Below are 13,712 nucleotides of genomic sequence, written 5' to 3'. Positions count from 1 at the left end.
AATTAACATCTGAATAGAAAATGGTGATATGAGAGACCAATACCCAAAAACTGCGGATAGACTGCATCTTGGAGATGAGAATGAAACAGAGTTAAGAGATCTCTTACACTAAGGAGGTGGGCCTGTATCCTATAGGCAATAGGGAAAATGCAGAATTATGAGTAAGACAATGATAGATCAAACTTACATTTTAGAAAATTCATTCTGGAAGGACAGCAAAAAACAGACTGATTTGGAAGAGATAAAAATCCAGAAAAACAAGTTATAGGAAAAGTCCTGTATTTGCAATGAAGAGCAGGTAATAAATGTCAGACGTATTTAGAATTTCGAAAAACTTATAGAATTTGAGGAGGAAATGTATTTAACAGGCATAATGCCTCATTCCAAAAGAATGGTACTCTACTAACTGTCTCCTATGGATCGTCTTCAAGGTAACTAATATTTTTACAGATTTCAATCTGTCTAAGGCACTATGAAGACATTCTGGAGCCTTTCAATTTATCCTTATAACATTTTCCTGGCATCCATTATTAAAAAGGCTTCAACTTTCCTAAAACCCTGGTGATACCACTACCAAATATCCTTAGATACATCACTAAAATATAGTACTGAACTGAAAATCCAAAGATTAGGAGAAATAATTCTGGAATGAATCTCCAAACATGGATCCAAAGAAAATATACAGCTACTAAAGCATTTTGAGGGTAAAACACTCCCCCGAAAAACAAAATTTAGAGGTAAAGTTCATAATAAGCATTTAATTTTAATTTTACCTCTCTTAATTCCTTAAAGAGGAAATTAAATTAAAAACCATAGGGTTTGTCACAAAAACTCAAATATTATATGATACCTACAGTAATCAAATTCATAGATAAAAAGCAGCACAATATTTGTCAGGAGCAGGGGGGAACAGTGGAATGGGGATTGTTGTTTAATGGGTTCAGAGTGCCAATTTGGGAAGATAAAAAAGTTCTGAAGATGGCTGGTAGTGACAGTTGCACAACACTGTAAATATACTTAATGGCGCTGAATTTTATAACTAAATATGGTTAAAATAGTCAATTTTATGTTACATATATTTTACCACAATAAAAAAAAAAAACTTTATTTCATACTAAAAGCAAAACTTAACCCACCTCAAAAAAAAAAAGAAAACAAAAACAACTGATATGTTCAGTACTCTGTCTAAGTCACTTCACATTTTTCTGGATTTCTTTATGTATTTACATTCCATTTCATTCAAAAAGGATTCAAAGGCCTTCTGTAGAAATAAGGTGGAAAACACAAAAATTGAAATGAGTAGAAAATAAGGGTGAGACAATAAAACTCAGCATACAGACCGGCAGGCTGTAAGTAAGCCTTGACACACTTCCTAAAGGTAGCCAGGACACTGGGCTCTATGCTCCATAGAGGACAAAGCAAAAAGATAAAGGATTACTTGAAAATTTTCCAGACCTTTCAGATAAAAATACACCAACACTCAGGAGAAACTCAGCTTTTCCTGGAACTTAGGCCTGGGAGAAAGTTCTCCAGTGAGTTCTCAGCAAAAGGATTGTGCGTACTATGCAGTGCTCATTCCACACCCTTAATACTGTGCCAGCCATAAATACAAGAGCAGGATTATTACTGCTGCTTCTTCTATTGCCAGTGAGAAGAAGAGCATCACATTGCTGAGGGGGAGGCATCCTACAAGGTGCCTGCCTTTGCATTCTAGTGTCTGATTCTCAGAACATTATTAGGAGGTAGATATTACCATTTCCCTTTTACAGATAAGGACTTAGGTGTAGAGAAAGGAAGCAGCTTTGCTCAGTCAATGGAAGAGCAAATGGCAGTGCTGGAATTAAGATTCTAATCTTTTGGGGGAGAAAGTTTATATTTCTTAACATATATTTCAAAAAGAGGCCTCCTGAGAAAAGTAACTGCCACCTAAAAGAGTTCACCAAGGGTGGACAATAAAGCAAATAAAAGGTGAGTCCCAACTTGACCCTGAGAGAAAAGCTTATACATTAAACAGCCATTTTCTACCAGCACTTCATAAAATCAGTTTCCCTGGATCCTCTGGAGCTTGTAGAAACACCACGACAGGTGATAGCCCATAAATGTAATAGTCTTTAGATTACCGAATTAACAGGAGGAGAGAAAAAATACTCAAGAGAGCCCTCAGCAAGAAGCAGCCCTGGTGTCTTTAGAGGAACAAATAAAGGTAAACTCCATCACATTTTGTAATTATATTATTAAATCTGTGGTTGGCAGTAGTACTATGCTACACAATCCAAATTTGCATAAACATTTATAAGCTACAATAAATTGAAATTGCTAAAAGACTATCTAAACAGGAAAAATGGAAAATAGAAAGTGAATAATTTGAAGTCATGAAAAAGAGTGTCATATTTATATTTATATTTATTTTTATATTTTCATTAACGATTTAAAGGAAATACATTATACATAATGATGTAAATATAACCACAGGAGAAGTAGTTTAACTGATATCTGGTTAGTATGAGTGAAACCATAAAAATAAAGAAAAAAGACTTAATTCAGTTAGCAATATAGGCAGCAACAATATAAAAAAATCAGGTAAGTTTCAATATGCAAAAATATAACATTTATTTAGGGAACAAGGGTATAATATAGATCAGCCCTACCTTTTAAAAAAAATGAAATCTTGAAACTTCCTACAAAGGAATGCTGTGCATATCATGAGAGCTTTGTTTGCTTACAGATGCACCTGGACTGAGAGCTTCTTCTGTTGCATTTAAAAATTACAAAATAAAAACAACTGACACAACAGATCAGACCTATGTGTAAAGTGACCCAGACTGCACAGCTATGCAACAATGACAGAAACATAGAAAGCTGCAGAAGGCTAAAATAAAGATGGGTAGAAAATGGGCAGCAAATAATGATAGATTTTATGAGTTACCACCATACGACAAAAAAAGAGGTTATTAAGATGTAAGATAATGTACAGAACAACACCGAGCAAAGTCACAATCTCTGTATATAAAATGTTGATAAGAATGTCCACCTGGAATAGATACAGTGGTAAAGGCAATACTAAAAATAAACAGTAAATTAAATTGCCTTAAGGAAAGAAAAAAAAAATACTGACGTGCTCCAGGCACCTGTAAGAGGCAACTTTCTCCAGGGTCAGCCTTAGGTTACTCAGTATAAGCCGGGAAAGAACAAGGCACAGAAAACCCTAAGGGTGACAACAGCACTGAGCTATTTCTCTCAGTGCAGAGATTTCCTTACATTTATCTAAACAAACTGCTTCAAAGGCAAAATGGTAAGTATGATTCTGCTGATCTCAACATGTTCACTCCAATATTCTAAGGTAACAGCAGAAATACCTCAGAATAAAGAAGTGATATCTTCATGAACTAGATAAAAAATGTTCCACGTAAATTACTTGCAGTAGGGTGTAGACAAAGAATGAGAAACCAGTGGAAAATGGAAAGGAGAGACAGATTGATTTTTTTTGTTGTCCGTAGCCACCCCATGCCCAACCCCCAAGCCCTGGAGCTCCAAAGCGCATCTGCTCTAAGTCAGAGTTTATTAACAGCAGGTCCCCCAGTGGGGGAAGCCATTAGGTTCCTGCAGCAAACACAGCTTTGTATGGGGTTATAAAACCACATGAGAGAGGTTTCGTTACCACTTTTTTTCTAAAACATGAAATCTTTGACTTTCAGAAAGATATTTTTTATAGCTATGAATTGCTTAGATACCATACAAGTACCATTTAGTTCATCAAACTTTTACTTAGCATATATTTTGATATACCATACTAGCCAAATACCACACTAGCCGGTATATTAAAACAATCTGATGTCACAAACATTTTCTAAACTAGATAAAATGTCTAATGATATTGCCATCAAAATTTTTAGATTCATTCAAAAACATACCTTTTCAGAAAAAAATAAATAAATAAAACAGTTCTGCTTGATATACCCTAATTAACATGGAACAATATTAGCTGTCCACTATCTGCCATCAATCTACTTTACTGTCTCCACTACTCTGCAAAGATGTAAATTTGTGTGTGCACTTTCGGTCCAATTTTCCCAAGAACTCATTTCTCAAAAATCAATGCCTTAAAGTGAAGCCAATCTGTTCTGGGCCTTCGAACTTCTCCAACTTCCACAGTACTATTTCCAATCCATTGTTTTCCTAGAATATCAATTGTTATAAAATAGAATAATAGGAGAAAACAATTTAAACTAGTGTCTGCTGATTCTCTCTTTCGATTCAACATAATCTTGTAATGCTCCTCTGAAAAATGTTACACAGAGCCTACAGTTAGATCCATATGTCCTTTTATGAAATATTAGGATGTCTAATGTCTTCTCTTATTTATTTCTAGATGGCATACTGGTCTACCTAAACAAATCAGAGGTGTTGTAGTTTAGAGGTCCAGAATCTTAGAACTACAAAGAGCATGAGGACTCTTTATATAATTAAAATCCAGAGAAATCAATTCATTTACCCATGGTCATATAGTTAATTAATGAAAAATTCAAAAATATAATCTAGGTCCACAAACTTCTAGGCCAGTAGCCTTACCACAATCCTATTATGGCTCATGGTCAGCTGCTGACAGGGATTCTTAATCTTTCTTTATCTAAAATATTCAATCTTAGCAAATTTGATAACGTTATCAGTTCTCAATACCTGAGTCTGAAGTCTTCAAAGGCTAGAGATGTTCTACTTTAAATTAGTGTCACACCATACACTTTTATCATACTTACCTCTCATGGGAGATTTCATGGCAGCTTCTACCATTCCCACCAGAAGCTGGAGACTCTTGGGGTCTTGAGCCAGTCCAGATGCAAAGGCTGCCAGGGCATCGGCATGACGTCCGAGGTACTGGAGGGCAACACCCTGTCGAAAGTATGCCTACAAATAAAGGAAATATAATGCATGTTATATACTATGTCCAACAAGGCTGCTGATGAGTCTTTATTCGAACAACAGGTCAGCAAAACTGAGACAGTCTTGATTCAAAAAGCTAGTAAATAGTCTTGATTCAAAAAGCTAGTAAACAGTTCTCAATAAAATCCGATTTCTTCAAACGTTATAAAAGGTAAGCATACTTCCTTTAGGCAAATTATATTCTAAACTTCCCTTCTTTCAACTTCTAGAACATTTATACATTTATACATTTTATCACAGTATTTGGCATTTATCCACATACTGCTTTTACTGTTTTTTAAAAAATACTTCTTATCCTACCTTTAATGTCATAAGCTCCTCAAGGACAAGAGTTTGCAGATTCTTTTGTATCTCACAGAAGTATGTGGTACAGTGCAAGGTAAATGAGAGACACTCAAATTCTACTTATTTCATACTTTCCCTTTTTATATAATTAACAGAAAAAAACAATATGATTATTAAGATAATTTTAATAATAATATAATATGGCTATATTTAATGTAGTGTTTCAGATATGTTTAAAAGCTGCTATCTAAAATATGTGTGCTTTGCTCAGAAACAAAATAAGATTGTATTCTTTAATTGGACTCATTTAAAAACTATTATCATTAGCTGTGATTACAGGAGAACATCCCTCCTTTCAGCTAGTTGTAGAAAGGGACAAGAAATTAATAAAATATTTAAATTTTAGAATAGTCCTTACAGCAGCATAGTTTATTTTCAAGAATACAGAGTAAAAAAAAGTGTTACCAGTATATAACCAGCAAAGGGCCTTGTATCTGATAAAATAACACATAAAAATGGCATATTATTAATGTATTCATTGCTTATATCACAATATCTGCTTCTAAAATACTTGGCCTCCTCTTTAACTTAAATATTCTTACAAAAACTACATTTTTATAACACAAATTTAACTTTTTAGTCCAATATACTTTAGACTGTCAAAAATTGCATTCATAGGATCTAAATGAAGTTTCAAACGACTCCTAAAACTACTCACTAAACTTAATAATCTTATAACTTTATATCTTATACACATACACACAGATAGAGAGTGAGACAGAACATCTTTAATGTTTATGAAACATATTTACTTATCTTATTTCATTTTACAATTACCTTTTGAGGTAATTTAAGATGAGCAATGCTATTCAGTGTTTCTGTTAAGAAACTATCCATAAACAGAATAATTTAATACTCAAATTATTATAGGCTATTCAGACTTCTATTAGTTTAAACTACCATCATCTGTTAAAACTCAGTCCCAAGTAAGACAATAATTTGTAAATGCACTTTCATTACTAATTCATAAGATCACTTCTTTTCATTGGCTTAGCCACTGTTTTAATCTTTAATGTGTTTTATAGACATTTTTCACTATCCTTTCCATTTCACATTTTAGGTGATTTCTATAATCCAAGAGGTAATATATACCACATACCAGCTAAAAATAACTAGACTTTACATAATTCTAAAGATGCTACATTGAAGCTAAACTAAAAAAATATATGTGCATACATATATAAAGACAAAAATGTCTTTAACTAAAGATTTCAGGTATATATTTTAAGAAACACAAAAATCTATTGTGGTAATCATTTCACAACATATGTAAGTCAAATTATTATACTGCACACCTTTAATTTATACAATGCTATATATCAATTATATCTCAAAAACTAGAAAAACAAAGTTCTTAAATTAGTCTCAGTGAATTCTGATAATTTCTTGCATATTAAAAGCAAAACTTAATCATTCATTACTTCACTGAGAGAACAAATGATTTCCCCGTCTGCCACCTGAAATCACTGAAAAATATGATTTATCTACTTCTTACTAGGTAGGCAAAGTTGCATTAAATGACAGTTATGGTATCAAGTTCACACAGCAGTTAAGGAATAGCATGCTTATTTTGTATACTTAGGACACTAAGAAATTAGATGAGAAAAGGTATGACTGGACTATGTTTCCCACAATCTTTGCTTCCTTTCTTCAGAAGAAGATTTTGAAAAGAGGTAGAAGAGAAGGCTCAAAGGTCTCTCTTGGACCTCCCTAATTCCCTTCCACAATCCCTGACCCAACTTTATAAGATTTTTCTCAGTCAAAAGCTTAGAGTTATATCCTTGTCAAGGTAGGATAATGAGTCAAGCTCTGTCAAACCCCTGATCCTAATTCACAGAGTGGAGCTCTCCCAACTTTCTTCCATGCAATACTCATTGCATGTACAAATAGTTGTTGAATACAAATTAGTTATTAATACTTCTGTGAAAGATATGCTACTATGGAGTTTAAGTGGATGATGATAAAACCTAGATTGTGAATTACTGTAATAGAATAAAAAGAATTTTAGCACAGAGCCTGAAAGTAAGTACTCGATAAAATTAGCTATTTTTATTATTAATTAATGAGAAAAGAATCCTAATAAGAACACAATTACGGACTAACAAAATATAAGAGGAATCCAACAACTATTTCAAATATTTTATTATTTAATATATTATTCAATTCCTATCACTGCTTCATTCTCTCCACCTTTTACCCCATAAAAGACTATTGGCAACTGAAATACTCACTGTTGTAAGGCTTCCAGACAAAATCTGAACCATCTGACTAAAAGAAATTGGTACTATCAGGTTTGGGGAGGTACAGCAGTCACCCACATGATCCTCTGCCAGCCTCTTCCTAAGCAAAGGTCAAGATGTGCTCAAATTCAAAACTGTTTACCATAGTCGAGAAAATTGATATAATCTGCTGTAGCATATCCGCTTCACCCCTACTGGTTCCTGCTACTAATTTTTCTCTTACTCAGTATCACAAGTATCCCTGGAAGCTGCTTCATTTGGGAAAGGCACAAGTCTTGATCACTTAGGATTGAGCAGAGGCAGTATGTGTGCAGCATGCCATGGGAAGGTGAGGCCTATGAAGCAATATTGAACACTTGGTGCCCAGCCAACCTCAGAAAATACATTACCCTGCCTCAGCAACAGCCCCCCGCCCCTGCCGTCACCCCATGCATACAGACACCACATTCTGGTCACTGATTATGTAGCAGATGGAGAAGGAAAGGCAACATGAATTGACTATTGAGAGCATCAACACACTGAGAACAATTATTTTAACTTGAAGCTTTAGCCAGAAAGAGAACTTTTAGGGAGCTAGTTAACATACTGGACTAAAGGCAGAAAGCTAAGATTTTCAAGTGTTGTAGTCATTCATTTATTTTTTGTTATTCACCACAAAGAACTCTCAGTAATTATTCCACAGATGCTACTAAATAATCTCACAAATACAACTGGGTTACAAGAATAAATTTTCATTCGTTCCTCATTTCCTTCAATTAACATTCCCTAAAAATCTGGAGCACTAGGCACTGTGATGTGTACCACAAAAGAAAGAAACAAAGACGGGACTCATACCCTCAAGGTGTTCAGTCTAGAGAGGAAGCCTATAAAAAAAAAAACTATAAATATCTTGACTGCTACCAGTAACTGGTTCCAAGTAGTAAGATTTTGTAATATTTCAGCAGTAATAAAAATGTAGCTAATGACCGAAGTAGTTATGCCCTGTTATTGAAACTATTAGTAGTTGTCTTTATTAAGTGGTCATTCTTCTCACCTCAGAGAGTTTTCTAAATGTTTGTATCCCTCCAAAATTAATATGTTAAAATCTAATTTTCAGTATGATGGTATTTGGAAGTAGAGCTTTTGGGAGGTGATCAGGTCATGAATGGAATCCTCATGAATGGGATTAGTGTCCTTATAAAAAAGGCCCCAGAAAGCTTCCTCTACCCTTCTACCATGTCAGATAGCAAGAGAAATGTGTGTTATGTTTCTCACCAGACACCACATATGCTATCACCTTGATCTCGTACTTCCCAGTCTCCAGAACTGTAAGAAATAAATGTTTGCTGTTAAAGCTACCCCCTTTTGTTAGTTATAGCTTTCCAAATGGACTAGGCAGGGTTAAAACACTAGACAGGTAAAAATACTCAAAGGCTAAAGACGTGAAACAGCAAGCTATTCACCTGTTAATTACCACCGGAAGCTATGAAAGATATTTAAGTCTTTACTCACAACACTCCATTCCTGGTTCACAATTCTAAAACATCAATAAAGCCAAAATCTAACATCCTATCCTCCCGTGGCTCAAATGAGTGATTAGGTAGGTAAATATATGCTCATAGGTACATGTGTGTATTTATAACATAAAATATAGAACAAATACAGGTAATATGTAATGATATATAAAATTAAGATTGTTTATTATTTAGTTTATGCATTCACAAATATGCTGCCTTTGATTTAATCTGTACTTTCAAATATTACACTAGTTTTCCCAACTTATCTTTACTGTTTGAATTTGAATTTTTTTATAACTTCTAAAGAATAGCTCTAGTATAAAATGGCAGTATATCTGCTGACCAGTCATATCACCTGCTACCACATCATCATCTTCTTCGCTAATATTTATAAATTATATAACTATTTTACCGAATGTCCCCTTATTACTTTATTTAAAAATGAACAGAAATGGGGGAAATAGAAATGCTGATACTAGTTTTTAAAAAGCAGCAGTATTTAAAAAAAAAAAAAGCAGTAGTATTAAAAAAAAAAAAAGCAGTAGTATTAAACTGTAGTTTAACACAACTGGGTCAAAAACGAAAATGATTACAGGGTGCCAAAGGCAGAAAACCTTTAACATCACTGGATGTACATAGAACAACTAACTACGCATAGTCATGATGGAAAAGAATAAAATTAGAGTAAATTTAAAAAATGATTCTTAAAAAGAAAGGCATGATTTGAGATTTTAGTTTTTAGTTCTCTAAGAATTAACACTTCCTACTCACTGAACATGTCAATCTTTTGTTTAATATTTTCATATTTGATATTTTACATATTTAACTTTCACGTACTTTTTCAGGAATGTATTGTATGGAAAAAGACTACTTGTAGTACTTAAAACAGAGGTCCATCATTTGAGCAAAATGTAAATATATATATATTACCTTTATAAAATTTATTATATAATACAAATACATTATGTCACATAAAAATGTGACATATAAAAGTGAAGGCACAAGACCCATGCTCTCAATAAGTTTTTACCCTCTTGCAATAAATAGGCACTCATGTGGATTCATACATGCAAATTATTTTTGATATGTATTCTGTTATGTATGTTTCATTTAGAACAAGGGAGAAATTAAAATAACTTTCTGCACTGTTCTCTGTGATGTATAATGGTGGTCTCTAACCAGTCACATGTGGCCACTGAGTACATGAAATGTGGATAGTGTGACTAAGAAACTAAACTTTATATTTTATTCCATTTTAAATACTTTATATTAAAATAGCCACCAAGTAGCTAGTAGTCATTGGATTGGATAGTGCAATTCTAGAGTTTAGTCTTCCTCTAACAACAAACCTCCAAACACAAATCTAAATTGGAAAGTGAAAGGGGATATACTAAACAAGCGAAATAACTACTATAAAAGCTCTGAACTGAAGCTATGTGACTTATTCCCAAGGCAGATGTGGTAGAAGAGAAAGGACTCATAACGCTGACACAGGAATCCTATCTGTTTTAGCTTTGTGCTTTTGGACAAGGCGCTTAACTTCACCAAATGTCATGTTCCATTTTCGCTTACTGAGAGGATGATACTGATGAACTTAAAAGGTTGTAACAATGGTTGCCAATTGATTTCACCTACGAAATATAAAACAGAGTATGTGCTTTTATAAAAAAAACATTAAACAGAAGTGAATTTCTCACTAAGTATTATTCTCAATTTAGCATTTACTATTTTATCAGGTAGCTTATCTACTTCACTAGTTTACAGATTAGAAATCGCCTTTGATAAAGTTAGTAAGGGGCTAACAAAAATCAGGCCTAAAAGAAAAATTAATGATCATAAATATCACCTTGACTCATTAAAGAAATAGTTAAAACTTAAGTTTGTTATCTTCTGTTTCAAAGGCCTATAATGTAGATAATATATTTGAGGGAGATTTTTAAATTAAAATTGCTTTTAAAAATGTTTATACCTTTCGCAGTTGATTGGGTAGGCTCCAATTATCTAGTAAATTCATTATTTGGAGAAAAAAAATCATACATAGGTTAAATAAGGTCCTTTGGCCCTGGTGGAAAAGAAGAGGTGGCAGAAAATAGATGACCAAAAACATATCTGTCAAACAGAAAACAGTCCTACCTGTCAAAGACTTTATCCTGATACACTGATTCTTAGAGTTACTACAAGATGTTCTGAGGCCCACGCTTGACACCTATTTTTGAATTTGTAAGAGCTCAGTCTTACCATATCAGTACTGCCATTATAAATTACCATGAATTTTACTGTATATATGTAGGTGTTTTATTTTCCAAAACATTTTCTAGTATTCATTTGTTGAACTGCTATCTGTGCCTAACACTGTGTTAGATGCTTTCCATAGTATATCAGCAACCCTCATGATATCCTACAAGAAGTTCTTACGATTATTGCAAAAAAGAGGTAGTTACAAACTTGTCCAACATCACACAGCTACGAAGTGACACAAACCTGCTCCCAAATTCTTTCCACTACTTCACATCACCTCTTTGATAAAAAGAATTAATAGTATTCAATTAACCTCTAAATCAAGCTTTTTGTCTGGGAATTCTTGTACTTGCAAAATTTAACCTACAGAGGCAGAAATGAAGGAAAATCAGAAATGACACAGAAAATTTATGAACATGAATATTTAATCTCTTTTCCATTAGCAACCGTTGATTGTAGAACAATTTTTAATGAATTTGATGGAGGGAAAATTCATTTCATTAACCTTTCATATAAATGTATTATTATTGAACCAAACAGGCCACTGTACTTGCAATTCCGTTCGATGTTAATTAGATTACAGGCATGGGGCTCTAAATCAAAGAGAAACAAAAGGAGCCATCAGCAAGCTTCTCGGCCATTGCTTATTTGTTTGCTGGCTAAAATGGATTTTTACCTGCAATACAATTTGCTATGCTTCTTTTATTTTGTGACATTTTCAAGTGAATTTTCTCTTGCCTCTATTTGTTGACACTTTACATTAAAAATAAAAATAAAACCTTGAGAATCAGCAAAGAACACATTCTTCATGCAGCAATGTATGTGTTTTACTTGCTCAGCTGGGAGTAATCATTCCTATCTCTCCAGAAAACTGCATTTATATTTTTAACTAGTCTTCCTGTATGCTGAAAGCACATGCAAAAGATTGGAAGCTATTTTAGAAAACACAATTAGTTAGTTTACAACTCCGAGTCAGAGGTCCAAATAGTCTCAACATAATGTTCTAACCAAATGTGCCACTGTAAATTGCCTCTCTCCCCAACTCTGGCTTTGGTATGTTTAATACCAATGTCTGCTCTCAATCCTGATTGTTTCATATCATATCAGCTATTTCTTTTCCCAAAATTAATTTTAAACTAATTGTATCACAGTATTAAGGTAACATTTTAAAAGATAAATTTGAAATTTGATAAAAGCTTAAAGAAAAAATGAAATGACAACCAGAAGTTAAATAATTAAGTAGCACTGAAGGGATTCCCAGAGTTAAAGCATATGTCAGATTATAAAATGTGGGTACAGCAATCTGAAGTTTCTCTTCTAAGATTTAAAAATAAACAATGAAAGCAGTTTAAAGTCCCCGAGAGCAACGGTTCTGAACTTTCCATATCTATACCCTTCCTCTATGAGTGTGGCATAGGAGGAATATAAAGTTGGGCCAAGAAGAAAACCAGGGAATTTCCTGAACATTGCCAAGAAATCATCTGGCTTCAGTATGTTCTGTGTTCCTGCCCTACCAATCATCCCCCTACCCAGAAAAGAACACAGAGCAAGTGTGCCTTCACGCACAGAGCCTGGTCCTGGGGAATGTGGTTAAGACCAGAAGTAAAATGGAAAAAAAGTGATGGCGGGCAGAGAGAATAATGAATTCAGAAAACCACTGAAGCCAACAATGTGGGAATTAAAAGGGACCCCAAATTCTCACTATTGGTAAAAACATTTGGCATCTTATCTACCACACTGTAGGTATATCCAAACCATGCCAGATTAATGAAAATTCACTTCCTTCAAAAAGTAGTCTATCAGAAATTATTGCCATGGATATAGGAGTTCTACATAAGGGTTCCTTGCACTTATGAAATTCCTCCGTTAGTGACTCACTCTTTGATTTTTCTGAATTTTCTCATCTATCAACTCTTGCTTTTCTCACCAAATTATAATTCAAATGTGAGTCTGAAGCATTATACGATGGAGAAGGGCAAAGCCATTCAATAACATAACATTTCCTGAAGTGTCAAATTTATATGAAGTTTCTGGGAAAGAATTTTTTAATTAGTAAACTTTATTTTTAGAGCAGTTCTAAATTCACAGCAAAATTGAGTAAAAAGTACAAAGGATTCACATATAACTATTGTTCTAACGCATGTACAACCTCCCTCACTATTAACACCTTGCACCGCTGCAGTACTTCTTTACAATCGATGGAGAATTATTTTTATATGAAAAATTATAAAAGAAAATGAAGAGTTCACACAATTTCTTAAAAAAAAAAAAAGAGAGAGAGAAAACATTAAAAAATGCCCACCACCACTCCAAGAAGTACTGGCTAAACCACTGGCAACTTCTACTATTTCAATTGCTAACCTGTAGGAAGAGTCTCCAGGAAAGAATATTTATTGGGAAGAGAGACATGAACAGAGTAACATAAGCAAGTGGTGAGAGCTTGCAAAAAACACTT

The 13,712-nt window shown here is 33.7% G+C and overlaps 1 protein-coding gene across 4 annotated transcripts in view; it reads right to left on the bottom strand.

The window, feature by feature from the left end:
- TTC28 (tetratricopeptide repeat domain 28) overlaps positions 1-13,712 on the bottom strand; it is a 609,862-nt gene that overhangs the window by 309,153 nt on the left and 286,997 nt on the right. For all 4 annotated transcript variants that reach the window (XM_036220513.1, XM_036220511.1, XM_036220512.1 and 1 more), the window contains one exon: positions 4,755-4,902. In XM_036220513.1, coding sequence (XP_036076406.1) covers positions 4,755-4,902 — 148 coding nt within the window. The remainder of the gene's footprint in view (positions 1-4,754; positions 4,903-13,712) is intronic.

This window comes from Rousettus aegyptiacus, unplaced genomic scaffold (assembly GCF_014176215.1).
Source record: "Rousettus aegyptiacus isolate mRouAeg1 unplaced genomic scaffold, mRouAeg1.p scaffold_m13_p_5, whole genome shotgun sequence".
Classification (NCBI taxonomy): domain Eukaryota; kingdom Metazoa; phylum Chordata; class Mammalia; order Chiroptera; family Pteropodidae; genus Rousettus; species Rousettus aegyptiacus.
Note: the sequence above shows the minus strand (reverse complement) of the source record. Positions and strands in the feature narration are given on the sequence as shown.